The sequence below is a fragment of the Coturnix japonica genome, chromosome 19, assembly GCF_001577835.2.
Source record: "Coturnix japonica isolate 7356 chromosome 19, Coturnix japonica 2.1, whole genome shotgun sequence".
Classification (NCBI taxonomy): Eukaryota; Metazoa; Chordata; class Aves; order Galliformes; family Phasianidae; genus Coturnix; species Coturnix japonica.
In genome coordinates this window covers 2,934,288-2,952,910 of record NC_029534.1, presented here as the reverse complement: position 1 = coordinate 2,952,910, position 18,623 = coordinate 2,934,288, and the positions used below count along the sequence as shown (strand labels likewise).

Sequence of the window (18,623 nt, the reverse complement as noted above, 5' to 3'; positions counted from 1 at the left end):
AATATTCTGGGAATCAAACAATAAAAAATTCAGAGATGCTATATCCCAAACTATGATAAATCATTTATTTTGACAAGTAAGGGTAGTTTTGCTTTAATTATTTATTATTATACTTCGTAGCGTATCAGAAAATATGCAGTGATTTATTGTGCAAAATGAAATCTTAATAAAACGGGTCCCTTCCTCAAACTGCGGGATTATTAAATCTTCATGGAAATGTGCGGGTGAACTCTCAGGTTATTTTCACTATTGAGCTGGCTGGTTTGTAACGTGGAAATAAGCAAAGCCTATTGCATTTTGTTATAGTCTGACTTCCATCTCCTATGGGCCCATGTCGTACAACCTCAGGGGCTGTGAGAGAAGGAGAGCTCACGCACACCCAGCTGCTGCTGCCCACAGCTCTCCTGCTGCTGTGCAGATGGTGCAGCAGCATCCTACTGCTCAACAGGAGGGATGCAAACCTTCAGACCCTGCACCCCTACTACACCTCCCTGTTGCGGAGCTACGTCATCACTGCTCTTAAGGGAGAATCAGCCATTTTAATGCACTAGTCTCATCCTTTTTGTATTGATTTACATCTCTCAAGAGGTTAAAGCAAACCATCACTGACACCCACACTCCTGCCAGGACCTGTCTGTCCATAACAGGGCCAGTTGCAACACTTCAGTTACCCTCTCTGAGCTTTGCCAGCCTGAGCGAGACCATTTCAACAGCAAAACATCACTCAAGATCTTGGATTAACCACAGTGAGTGCCTGGATTATCAACTGATGCAGGGCTGTTATCTGAGCAGCTGTGCTGCCACCACATCGCTACCTACAGCACCAGGGCAGCCACCCCGTGCTCCTCAGCCCCAGCAGGCAGCTCGTTCCTTCAGGCCAGGGATTTAGAGCTGTTTCTCTTTATTAGAGGTACAGCTGGAGACAAAGCTCCATTTATACTTTGAGTTAATGAAGAGAAACTGAATTCTGTGGTCACTCGGTCACTGCCTCTTTTTCTTTCTGAGCAGAAAATTGCGAAGTATTTAAAGGTAATTATGTCTATGATCTAGTAATTTCTTCTGGGGATGAGAGTGCTGTGATAACACACAAACAAGCCAATAAAACTCCTGCATGAAACAATTTAAGGATCCAAATGAAGAAAAACAGTGGGAGAAGAGAGGTGATGGAGTCTAAAGATGGAGGAGTGATTCATGCAGCAGCCATGCTCTATCCAATGGAACAAGAGGGTGGGAATTACATCCACCCTGATCCCTTGGCTTCCAATCACAAAGAACATGGAAACCTGCAGAAGTGCCTGACATTTAAAAATTTACAGCAAAAATATTTCTCTTTTTTTGGCAAAAACATTTTGCAGTTCTGTAAATTTCTCCTTTGAATCCCAGTTCAGTTTGGGTCAGCGTTAATTCCAGAACAGCAAAACACTGCATCAAGATCATCAAGGAGATCTATTGAGCCTCAAAGCAGGAGTCATGCTGAGCATTACTCTTTAAAGGTAGCCATAATAATGGGGAATAAGTACTTACTGAAACACTAAAAGGAAATGTTAATTTAACTATTAAATACATAATTATGTTAAGTACTTGTTTCTGCAATTGTAACACTCCAGCCTGATGCAAACTCACTTTTTTGGCCCCTGCACTTGATTTAATTTCTTCCAGCTTTTTTCCAACTGTAAAGTGAGGCTGCTATGAAGATTACTCAGTTATCGTTTGTAGAAGTGTTTCACAAACATAATTTCTAGAAAGTCTATGGATTTTCAAATTATTGCTAGCACTGTCATAAATATTTAAAGCTGTCTTCAAAAATTCTCTGGCAGAACTAAAAACCCACTGTGCAAAACCCAATTTTCCTTCGCTGACTATATCATCAAACCAACAACTTACAAATCTGCCTTCTACTTTATTAACATCTCTCCAACATATATAGAACTAATAGAAAGAACAATGTGCTTGCTGTGATTATCCAGTCCCATATAACAAGACATCATGCAGGCCGTGGCTTGAAATGAAAGGACTGAGGCTGAGATTCATGACTGGTTTACTTATCTGAAAGGGGACAATCCTCCTCCTAACCCACAACTGTGCATCCCCCCTTCTGTGTAACTGAAAGCAAGCTGCTCTTGCGTACGCTTAAATTGGATTATAAAACCATGAACCGAGCAACTTATGATCTGAAATCTCTGATCTTACATGACAGATGGATTAATGAAGCTCACTGACAAAGAAATGCCTGGTTGATGTTTCTCTCTATGAAACCATTACCTGTTTCATATACCACCTGGGAATCTGCATGTCCATACACATCTTCCTCATCACCTCATACATTCACTCTGTGTAGAGAATTGAGAGTATTCCCAAAGATCTACATTCTTCTCTAAATTTAAGTACTTTCTTACTGTGCAGTTATGACTGTTAATTGCATACAAAAGAACTGTCAAGAAATTCTAAAAAGGAAGGAAAAAAAATAAAAAAAAGTCATACTTAGAATGTGAGAAACTAATTTTAAATCCTACCTGATTTGCTCTTTCAAGGTCTGTCATGATCATCTCGATTTCATCAGCCCTGGGAGAACAAGAGAGCAGAGGTTACGTTATATGAGTTCATGCACTGTACAACTGTGACATTCATACAAACAATACCAACTTGAATTTGTTTTTAAGGGCATAGTAAAGACTGAGCAGTTCAGCTGTTGGCTGGTGAAACCCTGTTGGATTTTAGCTCTGTGGATTGATTTGTAAATCTCTGAATCTTTTGTCTGTTTCCCATTTTCCAACAAAGCGCCATCCCGATATCTGAGCACATTTATTAGATCTGATTCCTAAACCTTGTGCAGAACAGCTGTGTCAGCTCTCTTGGATGTAAGGGTGCTTCAAAAAGGATTATTATGAAGAACCCATAGGCTCCTTAGTCAACTACCTGTGTATGCGGAGGCTCTATGTGTGCAGTTTGTTACTCCACTGTTTGGCTCCGCTGCCAGAAAAAGTCAAATAGAGTCAGAAATTTCAAGTATGGAAAAGTGTTTTTTGGCAGAAATCTAAGAAACTAAATTCAGACTCGGGCTCTTAACGCACTTTACAAATTTGGATGGGAAACTCAAAGGGTTGAAAGCTGTACAGGTAAGGAAAAATGGATCCATCAGGTACATGTGCGTTAGGTGCCAGCTATCAGTCCTGACCCTTCAAAATCTCCAGCATTTCTAAGATTGGCTCACACAAATGGATATAATAATTAGGCAACAAATTCTATCACCACGCCAAATCGTGGGCCAATACTTCCATTCATACACTACAGTCTTTGAAAGGTACCAGCAAAATGGCCTGCAGTGCTAAAAGAATGCTCTGCATCAACATATGAAGACACCGTACTTCTACTAGACACTCTGCCTGTCTTATCTCTGGGCCATATGGATGCAATAAACACTACCCTCTTCTCCCATGAGCAGTAGCTTTATCCAGCAAGTCCTTTTGCAATCTGCCAACACCACGATGTCTGTTTTTTGTTTTTAATCTGTAGCAGATCATTATCAGTAAAAGCTGTGAAATACTGGAATTCCCTTCTGCTGCTGATGAGAAGAATGTTGGGATTTGGTGGGGTGATTTTTTCTGATTATCTGAACGAAAATCCATTTTTCTGTGTAGGTATTTTCTGGGTAAGACAGTTACTGAAGTACACAGGAGTACTAACACACCTGACACTGAATGCTGGCTTACTCTTCAACAGCATTTGGGAAACGCAGTAGACGATCACAATAGGTAAATGTGTATTCATATAAACAAATCAAGGATGGGGCGACATGAAAAAGCTTTTGGACCACAATGGAAAACAGATTAATGTTTATTTTCTCATGCAGAAGAAGCTAATGTGTCATTACATTGGAAAGAAACCACACACAAGATGTTGTGAATTAATGATAACATATTATTTAATCAATCAAACAACTGCTCTCTGGGCAAACAAGGACTCAGAGTGCACAGGGCCTAACCAGGAGACCAACACAGACAGGTTCACATAAGTCTACAATAATATCTTTCATCTCTTTAGCCGAGTTGTGAAACAGCACCTTCTGTTTAGGCTCCAGGCCCGAAGAACTCCTCCATCCTGTTAACCCACACATGGAAAACACATCTCAGATGTCTGCACGGACACGCAAGTGACCCCAGCACGCATTCGTAACAGGGAAGAGAGTATCCAAATGTACTGCAAAAAGTTTCCCAGCATTTTACAAATATTTTTAGCTGGGATACTTTAAGGATCCTCTCTATATAAGCTTATGTATTCAGGTTGAATTTATGTGTGAATGCCTCAGGTTATATGGAGCCAGTAAATGATGTCTGGATTGTGTCACACGCCTCCTGGAGCAGCGCTGGAGCATCCCACTGCAACACAGGACTGCAGCTCCAGAGGATGCAGATTCTGCTCATTTCTTACCAGGCCCGAAGAGCCATAAAATCCCTCCTTTCGCCCCCAAACAAGGGAACACAGGTATCAAGTATCAGCCAAAGTATTGAGCCTAAGAGCAGAGCACAAAGAGCCCTGGCCAGGAGGAGAAAAGCACCCTGCTTTTGCAGCAGAAGGGCCATTCTTGAGTCCAGCCGAGGGAGAGGGCTGGCCGTATAGAAAAGAAAAAGGCTCTGACGCAGAAAAGATGTATGAGGGCATCTGGGCCCACCACAGGGCCCTCAGCCACCTGTAGAGGTCACAGCAGTGAATGTAGGAAGCCAAGGGTTGTGAAAGCCAAGAACATTCTATATTGATCCACATTCTAGCAAGACGAAGGAATTCCACTGCACACAGCTGCAAATGGGAACGGGGAGCCCTCAGAATGAGGAACACTGAGCCCCAGCTCCTGGAGAAGCAGAGGCACAGCAGCACCTTCAGGTGAGCCTCTAAAGTGGGGTCTTTAAGGCAGACTCAAGCAGCAGTGCCCTTCAGTATGGATGAGTAATTCTGACCAAATCTGGTGGTGTGTCAAACTGTAGCCAAGGGTAAAGTGTCCCTTTTTTCCCTGCTCCCAAAGCCCTTTTACCCCCAAACCCCTCTACAAGGATGCAGCATCCCAGCAGAGAATCTCCAGCAGCCTGCACACCTACCAAGGTTGATGCTGCAACCGTAAATGTTATCTTCAAGCGAAGTAATGAATTAAATTACTCTGTATTCTTTACAAGCACAAGTGTCAACAGCGTTCAGAAGAGCCTTCAAAAGGAATGCAGCCTTTTCATTTTAAAAGCTCAACTCCCACATTGGTAGCTGGTGCTCAGCAGTCTAAAATCACTTATTTGAGCAAAGTCTCTAATAGCTACGTTCGCTGTTTGCTCAGCAATAGTATTTATTATAAAATAAATTACAGTTCTCACCCCTTTTATGCAGTCACAGAAACAACTGTCATTGATTTATTGTTTACCGAGCACCGTGTTGAACTCAAACCTGTGAGGCATGAGGAAACCCCACTCTGGCTGCTGAAGTGGGTCCACACAGGTCAGTTTTGATGTATTCAGCATCCACTGGATTTGCTCACTTTCAGACCTTCCGATTTTGGTGGAATTTTTTGACAGCAAAAACACCATGAATCAGCGCTGATGGCACCTTGTCCTGCAAGTTGTCACTGCAGACCTGATGGGAAACTTGCAGACAACGACGACCAGGTTTAACAAACCTGATCCTGTATTTCTGACCAAAGCTGTTCCAAGAGAACTAAACTCACTTGGAAGAGTCACAATCGGATGGTTTTACTTTTAACCTTCTTAACTCCTGAAGGAAAGGTTGAGTTGGCCCTTGTAAGGGCTTATACTCTCCCCATGACCCCAAGAGCTGTAGGCAGGAACAACAGAAAGCAAAGTTCCTTTTTTGTGTGAATACAGAGAGCGAGGGTCATTAGTAGCAAGAGAACCTATTAGTGGAATAAACCACTATTTATGGTCTTTTAGAGCAGATTCCCACATTACAACGGTCAGGGTTAATGCCCGCTTTATCCAGGGTTTGTCAGGGTTGATACTTAATATTGAAACAGATAATGAAAAACAGAGTGGGCAAAAACCCTAAAAACCCAACCCCCCCCCCAAGAAAAAATACAACTTAAGGAGTTCAAGAAACAACAGCACTCAATTCTTATGAGAAGTGAAAAACGCAGTAAGGTTCAATTTTCTTTCCAAGCTCAAGCTGACTGATTAGCTTTGAACAGCATAACAAGCAAACAAATTCAAGTGCTGGTAAAATAGATGCAACTCAGTTTCTTCCTCTAAATAGATCAGATGAACACCCTGAACACCATGAAGCTGTTCACTCGCAAGCAAGAAGAATGCAGACTTGATGATTAAAATCCAGTCAATCCAACTCCTTCATTAAGCTTAAAAAGGCAGAAACCATTCCTTTTTTATTAACATGATGGTCCAATGATGACAGCATTCACTCAGGGCACAATTCCTACATTGGAACACTCACTTTTGTTTCTGCTCTGAGCAAAAGAAGCTGACATTTCCTACCCAAACTCCAGATTCTTTCTGAACTCTGCCGGTAGGTTCCCCCATTTAACTCCTGCTCTTTGGTGCCCACTAATGGAGCACGCTGTCCTTCATTTCCAGGACCAACCTATAGGGAACACAGCACACCTAATGGCTTACATCATCTCAGACACGAGGTAATACAAAACCACTGCCAACTCTACGCACTCACACGGTATGAATATTGCTGCACACACAATTCAGGCTTCTTCTGAACTCATCACGATTCTAACGCAATAAACACCCACGTGAAATAAATCCACATTTACTGCTGACAGCACCTCCAAAAGCTGAAGACACAAAGGCTGTGCAAATGAAGGAGAAATGTTTATTTCAGCCCGCTGTGCAGCACGTCCAAAGGCACAAACTCGCTCACTTTTTAGTACCGAGTTCTCAAATCTACTTTTCAAATTGCAAGAGCTGTAGGTTAATATTTTCTTTCACATCAACCCTCTGAGGATCTTCAGATCAGATAATCCTTTTTCCAATGTCATATAAATCCGGGCCTCTCGTAAAAGAATTTCTCTGTTCAGGGATTCATAAATCCACCAACTATAGTAATGAATTGGGCGTTTCTTTTCCTAGGAACTCAATTGAAGAAAAAATCCTCTCTCTGCTTAGCAGTGAAACACTGAAGGCTTTAAATTAAGAGATCAAAGAAATGGTGCTTTCAGGTGCTCTGGTGATTACACAGAACATCACCAGCATTCACCTGGGGAGCAGTTAACTGCCCGGTGGACACTGTCCAGACTCCTCTAGGCTGTCATAGGCTGTCATCCCACATTGAATCCAACTCTTCCCCCAGGAAAAGGGGGAGAAACTTAAACCCAACTTTCCAGGTTTTTAGGTTTTCTTTTGGAAATGAAGTCCTGTTTCCCCTCATTGGGAGCCTTGCAGCAACACGGTGCACTGTGTGCAGATTCAAGCTGAGAAATAAGCAAAATCTCACGCAAACACTTCTCATTAAACACACCACGTTAGTGCTGTGAGCTGCCTTTGCATCAGCTGCAGGTAAAATCTGCAAGTAAATGGTGTCTGAGGTGCTTGAAAGATGCCAAGTGATCATCAAATGTGGACAGAGATAAAAGCTGATACAAAAGTTTCTACAGCTCAAGATACTGTACAATATTTGAGCAATGCAAAACAACACTCCTGATTGCCAGGAGGAAATAAAATAAGCCCCTGTTGTACAAAACCTCTTTGAGTCTGCAGATATATTGTTTTCTAAGAAAACGTGCACGACACTTTGATATAACAAAATAAGAGGGCAACACTTTTGGGGCAGCCAAAAGTCAATAGAAGTCAGCATCGCTGCAGTGCTACAAATAGGGAGCAGGGTTTCTAAAGATCAGCAGTGTTTTATCAATCATTTTTACAGAGAGTAACTGGTATGAATGACACTACCTAATAAAATACAAAGAGGAAAAAAAACAGTTAAACAAAGTAGGAAAATGTCAGCTGATGGAATCCCAGAGCTCTGTAGTTTCATAGCACACATGACCTCAGCACACTCTCCACACCAAAGAAGAATGCTTAACGTCAGCAGCTGGAATGAAGGGGGGTGAAGACGCGCTGGCTGCATTAAGGACTAGCCCAACCTATAAATAGATGGTGCACTTTTTAATTCAATGACAATATTTTCTTATGTATTTATAAATGTTGTACTGCAGCCAACACGAATGTTGAGCTCCCCCAGCGGCTCATTCCTCCATTTAAACACCCTCATTCAAGGATCATTTTGGTTTTCTCTAGGTCCTCATTGTGTTGCGCACCCAGCCATCACATCACCCCTTACAGACAGGGACACCAGGAAAAGAAATGCCATCTATCTTATTTTTTCCTAGTCTCATGCTCTACTTCATATAGTATTTTTGCTCTACCCCACAGAGCCTTATGAGTAATGGTAAAAGCAGTAATCAGGAGTGTCCCAATTGGGATTACTGTGGGTTCCCTCCCACCACATTGCTGGTAACGATCCTTTAGCTCATAGAGGAGTTCAAAGAGGGCTGCTGAAGCACAATATTATGTCTGCACCTGAAACCTGCAGGAACAAAAGACCTCGCTCAGTCTCATCTAAAAATCAGTTTCCAGCTTCTGTGGGAGTGGATGAGAAGCCTCAGACCTCACGTGGGAGGTGAGGGCTCGGCCTCTTGCGGGTTCTAATGCCGGTAGGCAAGGAGAGGCAGCTCAGCAATGCAGCTCTGGTGCAAACATTTGGACCTTCAGATGCTATGGAGAAAATGAGACCTTATGGATGTTTAAGTTTGGATGTATTTACACCTGAATACCGCCTGCATTAGTACCTAGAGGCACATATATTGAGACTGACATGCTGCACCAGAATCACTACAAATCCATCAGATTTACAGGATAAAGTCCTCAAGGTGAGGAACACAATCTCCAGGTTCAGTACGTGAGGCACATTCATGCTCAAGGGTGCTGATTTAGATTAACCAACATTCCTACCTGCCCTCCCCGCCAATGCCAATCTGTGCTGTGCTGTGCCCTGGGCAGCAGGAGTCATTGCCTGATGCAACACCACAGCTCTAAAGATTTTCTAACAATACAAGATGACACAGATATGACAAACTCTGTATTTCCTAGTGCCTCCTCTCACAAATTGAAAAAGCCTGCTGCAATTCCCCCCTCCTGACTCCAGTTGATTCAATAACACATCAGAATTTAAACGCAGGCATCCTTCCCTCCGCTTCGCTCACACACAAAGCGTATCAAAAGCATGGAATTACTCCTGACTTGGCCTTGAGCAGCCAACATGATGTCAATTTTACATGTTTTATAAAGCAACAGCATGTAGAAAGCAACTCAAATGCAGGTCATAGCAAGCATGTGACCCACAGAGCAATCAAAGACTGCCTGAAACTGTCATTCAAGGTTCAATCATCTTCTTGCAGGAAAAATGAAACATCTGTGGCCCAGAGAATTAAGTTATGTATTGCATAATTCATCTGGTGTCTGCCAGAGCAGCCATTTTAATGCTCTAGTGATAAACATGTTTGATTACTTTTGTTTTGTTTCCTGTTGCCTCCATGGTATTTCATTTATCTACGCACGCTACAACGCAAAATGGAGATAACAAATATACAAAGCAGAGTTACAGTGGGCTGATAAGATGTGGGAAATCAGCAGTCTTATTAATCACACGAAGATGGCATCATTATTAAACTTTATGGTCCTTGTATTGCTCCTCATTTTGGTTCTTTTGGGCGCACTCTGCAGTTTGATTTGATAAGAAAATCATTATTTCTCAAAGATTCAAACATGAGCTGTAGAGGTCCTTCTATGATAAATCTGCTACGATAAATCCTCATGAACAAAGCCAGTTCCTCACTGTTCTCCATCTTTTCCACCCCCTCACTTCTTTTTTGGTCCCAATGGAAGCAGAAGGAAAGCACATCTACAGGATTCCTACAGTGAGCAAAATCCTCGATAGAAAGCAACAAGTCAGTACTATTGCAAAATGAGATTCAGTAGGCCAAGAGTTTTACCTGACACCCTGAAATCCTGCACGCTGCTCCTGGTGATGCCCTACACAGAGCTGAGTCAGTGGCTAAAATAGCAGATTCTCATTCGTAAGCCTAAATACAAATAAAGCACTGTTTCCTATTGATTGTTCCTATAATGTTGTTTGGACAGTATCTATTGTGATAGTATCAGCTGTCCCATCTGTGCTTTGTAGCTGCCCCCCAGTGCTACATCCTCCTACAGTATTTCTAGGTCACTCCCTTGTCTCCTAAATGCCATCTCCTCCCTTCCCCGCTCACAAATGGCACTATGGACTATGGATGCTTTCCAGCAACACAGAGATAGCTGCTCAACCAGCAAGTGCACAGGCAGCTGCTGCTCTCCAAGTGCAGCCCTCCATTCACATGGCTGATCTGTCTGTCTTTCCTACCTGCTCCCAATTCCTACCAGAGACACCAGAGCTCCCCATCGTGGGGATCTTTAATGCTGTTAATTTCCACTGAAGTCAATCACAAGTTAATTTAGGAGGTTAGCTGACCAACTGCACGCTGAGCACCCAGCAGGTTGGCAGTAAAGCAGACCACAAGACCATGGAAGCTCTGTTTCCTTGGGAAGCAGGGCTGAAAGCAGTGCTCCTGCAGGGCTAGTGCTGGCTGTTCTGCTCTGCTCCCTCTGCACCATGGATGAAATTGCCAGTTTTGCTTCTGCTTGGAAAAAAAAAAGTGCAACGAATACAAAATGAAAACTTCCTTAAAGAGCAGTAAGCGATTACCTACGCTGCTCCACAGCTTGCATAAGCTGTTTCATAATTGTTTCTTCAAATACCTACCAGTGATAATAATGGACACTGCGTGATTTTAGGAAAGAAAGCACCTGCAACATCAACTCGTTTTTACTGGTGGAGTTAAAACAGACCACGTATCCAAAATTAGACACCTTAATTGGAGGCATCCGAGGTATCATTCCTTTTTAAGGGAATGATGTATTTTAAACCCTGAAGAATCCGCAGGAAGAATAGTCTGCGCTTTGATTAAAGATCCCCTAAATATACACACAAATATTTCAGCTTATTAATGTCACCGGAGTTACAGTATGTGAAATGAGCATATACACCTGAGCAAGGTCATGGGCTTTTTGTTGCTGATGGTTTTTTGCTTTTCTGGAGGGAGTCAGAACCATCACGTACATCTGAGGAATGACTCGATTTTGAATAGTTAAGAATCACTAAATGCACAATCTTCTCTCATTCTCTGTGAATAATAATATCACATATTTCTGTAGGTTTGTTTGCTTCCAAACAAAAACAGCCTCAAAAGTTGGACTCCGTTCATTGTTTTTACTATAGCAACATATCAGATTCACCTTCAGGAGCTTCTTTCAGACTCAACATCTCCTGCCCTTAAATGCAAGAAGAGCTGGGGCGCTCAGTAATTTAGAAAATAGAGGCACCTATTAATTTCTCCCCTTATTTATTTTGTGTATCTTTATCCATCACTGAAAGAATCTATAAAAAGCTTTTCTTTAACTCGGTCTATATTCAGTGAAACAGATTTAAATCAGTTTGAAAATAAAGCAGTACAGCGAGGCAGTTTTATGTACGTGTGTCACTCCACAGGCATATATCAAGGGAAAATTACTGTTTACCACTGCAGCAATGACAGAACATCAGCTCCTACCTTATGGAGAACAGTAATTTTCCAGTGGCCTGAACAAGTATCAGGGTAAATATAACGGACAAAAGAAGAGAAAGGCACACCTGTCTCAATCACTTCTCTCTATTCCATTACACCTGACTTTGATAATTGGTGCTGTGAAGACTTCAACAGTATCCTATGGCCTTTCGAAGGATCTGCTGGCATGTAGCAAGATGAAACACATCCAGTCAGGTTTCACACGCTCCTTCTGTATCCCTTCAAGCATTTACTAACAGGTGCCCAAATCCTGCTTCCCTACCTGCTCCCAGAGCATCTGGATATTGATTTACCAATAAGCACAACAAGAAAAAAAAACACATTTACTTCTAGCAACTGTATGAAAATACACCTTATTTTTTTTCCTTCTTCATTTAGTTGTTTTAAGGACGTGCTCTTTGTGCATAAGAAAGGCTAAATGTTGACTCTGCAGCAACACAGCATTCAAGTGGGAGATGTATTTGAATGCTTCAGTGCTCTTGGCTGTAGAAGTGAATATAGGTGATGTGCCTATTCTCTGCAAGCTACTGAAACAAGGATTTCCTTCTGGCTATTGAAGAAAACTGCATTACATGGTCTCTGATAAAGGCAACTGATGTCCTTCTGCCCAATAAATGGGCTGAAAATAGCATAAGCCATGATGGGGGATGTGTTATACTGTACATCTAGACCAGGCTTTACCTTTCCCATGAGCTATGCTGAAGATTAACAACCAGGATGATTGCTATCTTTACAACAAGGTATCTGATTACAAATAGAGTTTTCTCTCTTCCCAATTTGTTCTAGCTTTGTTCTGAAAGGAAGCACTACTTCTGTCAAACCGCAGCCACGCCACCATTTTGCAGGTTCAGTTTATTGCTATCAGTAACTTGGATCTCACTGACCTGAGTGACAAAGCTGCAAAACAAAAAACAACCAACCAACCAACAAAGATGACACAAAAATCCAGCTGAGGGAAAGGAAACACACTGAGAAAACAAACAGGAGCAAGGGGAAAAGGCAGCTATGGGCTAAGTCAGCACAACAAGCTCAGCTCCTTAGCACTTAAGGGAGACTCATCACCTGAGACACAGAACAACCTCGTGGTGTCCAGATGAAAGCGCTGCCTGCCCTGCTTCCCCTGCCCTGCTCTCACCCCATGGGGCATCCTGATGAGCAGCCTCAGCCTCCACTTCCCCAGGAGCTGCTGACGGGTAGGTTGGCTGGCCCCAATTAGCTGCTATGTGGGAATGAAGCAATGCAGCTTCACGTCAGTCGCTGTGGCCAGCAGAGCAGCTGGCATATATTATCTTTACATCTTTGCTGAATACATAGAAGCTGTTCTGTCCTCCTCAAACTTAAGCTTTCAGTTGCGTCGTATGGTAAGAGGTGCTCGCTGATATGATTGACAGAGTGCCAGTCTACACAGAATCACAACAAGGGTTACATCAAACAAAGAAATTACTTAAAATAACTGTTGGTAAAAACCAGCAGCACCAGGTAGTACTGCAGGCCCTTGGAGGATGACAGCGCAGTATTTTCTAATTTAACCTCTTTCAATTTTATTTGCAGAAGCACTTTTCCTGTTCTCTATTTCCCTTTCAACAGTTGTTAGCCTTTAAAAAACCTGCAGAAGTGAAATAGCTCCGGGCCTGACAAGTATTGTAGGCTGTGGTACAGAACTGTTTGATTATTCTGTTTCAACCTTTTATGTAACAGGTTCACTATTGCCACAGAAGTGACGTTTGAACTGGAAACAGTTTTCTGTTCCTCAACCACTCTGCTATATCCAAATACTGATGTCACAAACCTCTCCAGAGGAAAAAAACCATCCTTCCTAACTGTGTGAACAGCTGCAGCAGAGAAAGGAGGTAAGGTAACGCACATCTCCCTTTTGGATTTGTTTATTTTTTAATGCAGCTCCAACTCTGTTAACTAATGTGTCTTGGAGTCACGAGACCAGTATATGGTTCATTGACAACACTCAGATCAGGCTGGATGTGAACTGGGATGCACCTGCACACCTGATGCCTGATGGGATGCTATGGGGACGCAGTGGCTGCAAAGACACAGCCTGTCTGTCTCAGTCCACTGGGATCAGTTGGGTACTTCCCTGTTGCTACACAGCTGGGTAATTTCCCCTTCTTTTTAATGCTGGACATTCTGTGCAAGCTCCTGCGCTGTATGTGTAAGAGTTTTAAACTTTCCAAACAAAGCCTATCTAGTCTTCCTCTGTTTTCCCAAGGCTCAGCTCCTTTTATGGCACTGAGCAGTAAATCAGCAATTCATGGAACCTTACTGTGCTCCTGAAGTGTTTGTTAAACAAACAGAGAGGATAGGGCCAGACTCGCTGGCAACTTCAGGCAGAAGAGATGAGCAAACAGGAACTAACTACAAAAAATGTGGGAGAAAGAGAGGTTATTTACTGAAGTTTAGTTAGTATGGATATCACACAATAGATTACCAAAGAAACAGTAGTAAAGATGCAAGAGAAAGGGCAAGGCTTACATACTACACACATACTCATCAAACAGAGGCTGTTGTACAGTGACATGGGTGAGCACTGCAAGCACCTGGCACGGCTCTGTGCTAACATCAACCACGGCATTGCTGCCAATGCAGTGACAAAAATCAATCCAGCAGGCAGCAAGACCAGTAAGTCACGGGGATCACAGCTCAAATATGGTTTTGATCAATAACAGAAAATTAAGTCCTACTCCTTTGCCAAGAAAATAGATTATTTAATCAGAGTGCAGTCGGATAGAGGTGTTACATAATCCAAAACAGCTCACTATGCTATATTTAGTGGCCACTGCCTTTGAGAGAGGGTGAAAGTACACCCATCATTGGTTACAAGCCCATTGCTGCAATGGTCTTATGCTCTGTAAGCTGGTCCAATGCACTCAAGGTGAAGGAATCATGTATCTGAAACTACACCAACAAGTGTGACAGGCTGATGAATTGGGAAAAGTCACTGCTGTTGTATGGAATTATCCATCGGGGTCAGAGGATCACAAGAGGTTCTGAAAGAAGCCCAACTAAAATTCATATGCCAGAGGATCTATAACACTGCTTCCAGCCTTCTCAATCTTCTGATTACTTTGAGTTTTCCATCGAAGGATGAAATGTTAGCATAGCACGTTTGCACTTAATGACTGGTTGCTTTTCACAGTTATTTTTGTGACCTCTTAGCAATAAGCAGAGGAATTCCAGGAATTTGCACAACACACTGAAAATCACTGATGTAGACGTTTAGCACAGAGCTCACTCAGTAGCACCTCAGCTCAGGGCCTCGCACCACTCCCCAAACCCACGGGGTCATAACTGAAAGCTTAAAGAAATGCTGGTCTGTGAGCAGCCCCCCAGATGTGAACAGAGGAATCATCAGGGCCACTGTCCCTCCACCTCTCCCATCAACCGATGTACGCTGGAAAATGGAGCGCAGTTAGTTCTGAAATCAAGCACTTCTGGCTTTCATGATTTCAGATAACCAATTCTGCATGGCCATACCTTTAAGGTACGTTTTGCTTTGGGGTGATCGTTTAAGACATTCAAGAGAACAAAACACTTCATGCGGACTAGAAGTTCTTAGTGGTCACAGTATTTTAGAAAGACAGGAAAACAAGCATGATAAACAGAGATCAAACAGCACGACTGCAGTGTAACAGATACCTTAGAGATCTCTCAAATGTTTAGGAAAGCTGGAGAGAAAAGAAAGCACTATGGCCATTAAAAATAATAACAATAAAAGATAATTATAGCTGGCTCCAAATGTTAACAATTTAATAGTTACAGGATCTAAGTACTGTAAATGACTAATGCACGCAGCAAATGTATTCGTAACAGTGTGCAAAACAAAGCCCTTAAATGTAGATAGCTGGAAAAAAAGGATTAACTGTTTTATAACAGAAACTCTGAAGCACACAACATCGAGAATGTCTGTTGTATTGTCTTCCTTTTGTGATTGTCAACAAGATTTGCCAAGGTGATGGAAAGACCAATAATGTGTGATCTGGGAACTCCACAGACCTGCATGACCAGAGGAAAACCAGCCACGAGTTGCTGGTTGAATTCACCCTACGGAGTATTACTGCAGTGCCAAGGAGTGCAGAACAGCTGCAGGACAGCTCAGCATCCCCCCATCTGCACAAGAGCACTGAAGCCTTTCGTTCTCCAAACATGCCCAAATGGAGACCATCACTTATCGTCCTAAACAAACAGCAACGCAGGTCACTCCTTCCTGCCCCTGGTTAGGAACTTCCCAGCGCTGCTGGCTAATGAGCAATGTCCCTCAGGCGCACTGGCTGGAGCTCCGGACATGGATTTATCAAGCAGGGAATTAGCAGAAGCCACAGATAGCAGGAGCTGTCTGGCCCTCATTTCCTTCGTGGATGGTCTGCTACTGAGCTACAGGCAGCAGCTCTGCTAGCTGAAACTGACTGGATATTTCCTATTATCAAAGAAAGAAATTCTGTTGAGTAATGCTTTCATTCAATTTGCTCCCAATGTTCTCAGTCGATGAATATATCTGATTTCATGTAAATGTGATTAAACAAATCAGACAATGTCAGGCTGCGCCAGTCTCAAGAGGTTCCAGTTCAAGATGTGAAACACTTGTCCCAATAAGCAGAACCTGAACCAAATCTTGTGTGTTATGGATTTTTATTACCTGTTGATCACAAAAATACCCTGCTCACCTCCTCACTGACATGAGTGTACCACCAGAGCCACACAATTTACATGTGGATTCCAAGGACCGGAGGGAAAGGAAATGAAAATGAAAAGAAAAACAAAAGATGGAAACATTCCTGTGAAGTAATTTGACTTACTTGGAGCTCACGGCTTTTAGCGCACAGAAGGATCAGGTAACAGGGAAACGAGGGCTGCGGCTGACACCGCCTGATAACAGGAATCGAAAAGAACAACGCTGAAATCCAGGCTGCTCATAATCAGTTGTGTACGCATGGTGTTACAGGTCTAATCTGAAGCAGCCCGAGTGCTAAATCTTCATCTGCTGTGCAGAAGTTCACGTTACACCATCCTCTTTGAGAGGGAAAGGAACATCAGCCAAAGAACACAGCGATCCCACGCCATGTACTCTTTGTAGAATAAAAAAAGTCTTTTGGAAAAGCTATCAGTTGAACAGCAGTGTGATTAAGGAAAGGAACTGTGTCTGGCAATGTGACCTTTCTCTGCTGCTCGCCACCAACCTGCCTCAGTCTGGACCTAACACACTGACAGGGTTATCATCTCCAACCCACAGAGCTGCCTTCTGGTTTCCAGGTACCACGGAGTGACACGCAAAGGACACAACCTTTTTTTTTCCTGGTGGTGTATCTCAAATTAATTCCAGCTATAACAACAACAACAAGCAACCCTCCTTTTACTACAGTCACTTCACATTAGGTGCATCTCCTGACAGGAGGCCAGGATTTTATCTCTTTATCACAAGCCCCCAGCCCTGTGCTCCCATCTCCCACACAGCCCTGGCTGCTGTACTACAGGGATGAAGGATCCCCAATGTGCACAGTGCTGGGATGGAACGTACCCAGAGCTGCAGCCCCTACATGGAGCTCTGCCTGCACAAGAACCACTGCCACCAAGGTGATGCTGTGTTAGCAATTAACTCATGCATCAGGGCTCATCCTCACCCCTTTGTTACACGGTTTGCAATGAAATGGCAGACACGGCACAGGCTGAAAGCTAACACAGAGAAACTCGGTATCTTCAGCAAGTTGGGGACAACAGTAAACAACTGAGCTGTAAGCAGAGCATTATTTTCTCTGATACCATACACAGAAGCCACTGTTTAATTAAAACTAAGCTGCTTAAGCCATTAAACTGGCAAATGGCTACAGCCGATGCCTTGTCAGTTGTTAGCATTCACATAGCAGGAGCTGTTTGTTGTCACACTCAGATGGCAAGTTGCAATGCTAATGCACATTTCCCTACTGGCTCCACAAATCTGAAACAACCCGGGACTGTGAAGTTATTAAAAGTGCTGCTGTATATTACTGCGGAATACTTTCTTACTGTGATCTTCAAAGACACAAACACGACGCACTCGGCTGCAATTTAAGTATTTCAATCTCTGTCCTAAAAATATAAGCCATTCTAGTGATTTACGTGCATTTTTAAAGTACAACTTGTATTAATTCAGGCTTTGAGCCCCCAACTGAAGCCAACGTTTTCACTTCCCCAGTGTAAGAATTCCACACACAGATCCTGTATCCCCCGATTCAGATCCTGCATATCTCAACTTCAGAATCTTTAATTATAAAAGAATAACTTACAGCAGGCAATGTTCTAAAGATTGCATGCCTTTAAAATAATAATCACAGATTTATCTTGGGTCAGTACCAGGAAAAGATCATCCGGGCCAGCCAGACAAACTTCAAAGCCACAGAAAGTGAGCAGCTGAAAGCTGGGAGGCTCCTGAAGCCCCTTCTGACCATTGCTTGAATTGAGGTCAGGAGTGTAAGCTATGGGGAGCAGCACCACTGGGATGTGGGACAGGAGACTCTGCCTCTCGTCCTCTGGAGCCTTCATTCCCTTTCCCCAAGTAGGATGGAACTTTTAGAGCAGTTAAAGGCACTGAATTGGTTGATCTTTTTACCTCCTCTGAGTCATGCTCCTCAACATTACAACTATGTGTACTAGAAATGTTTCCACTTTGACTCCGTAAAGTCAACAGACTCCCACAATAAAGCACCACACAGTTAAAAGAATAAGAAATACTGTTATGCTTAAAGTCACCCACTAAAGTGAGCTAAAATGCCCCCGCGATGGGGCAGCCAGGGGCACTGCAGCATTACAACACACGTCACATGCATCTTCTTCCTTTGGTGTGGTCTTTAGGAAAGAGCATTTCCATTCACTACAGAATGACCTAATGGATGGATGGCACTGTTCAATTGAATGCTCAGCGAGTGCATTTACTTCCTTCTATTTATGTACATTTATTTTTACAGGC

At 42.8% G+C, this 18,623-nt stretch overlaps 1 protein-coding gene across 3 annotated transcripts in view; it reads right to left on the bottom strand.

Moving 5' to 3' along the window:
* The window catches only part of CUX1 (cut like homeobox 1), a 151,227-nt gene that overhangs the window by 63,846 nt on the left and 68,758 nt on the right, over nt 1–18,623 (bottom strand). For all 3 annotated transcript variants that reach the window (XM_032448384.1, XM_032448385.1, XM_032448386.1), the window contains exon 8: nt 2,514–2,562. In XM_032448384.1, coding sequence (XP_032304275.1) covers nt 2,514–2,562 — 49 coding nt within the window. The remainder of the gene's footprint in view (nt 1–2,513; nt 2,563–18,623) is intronic.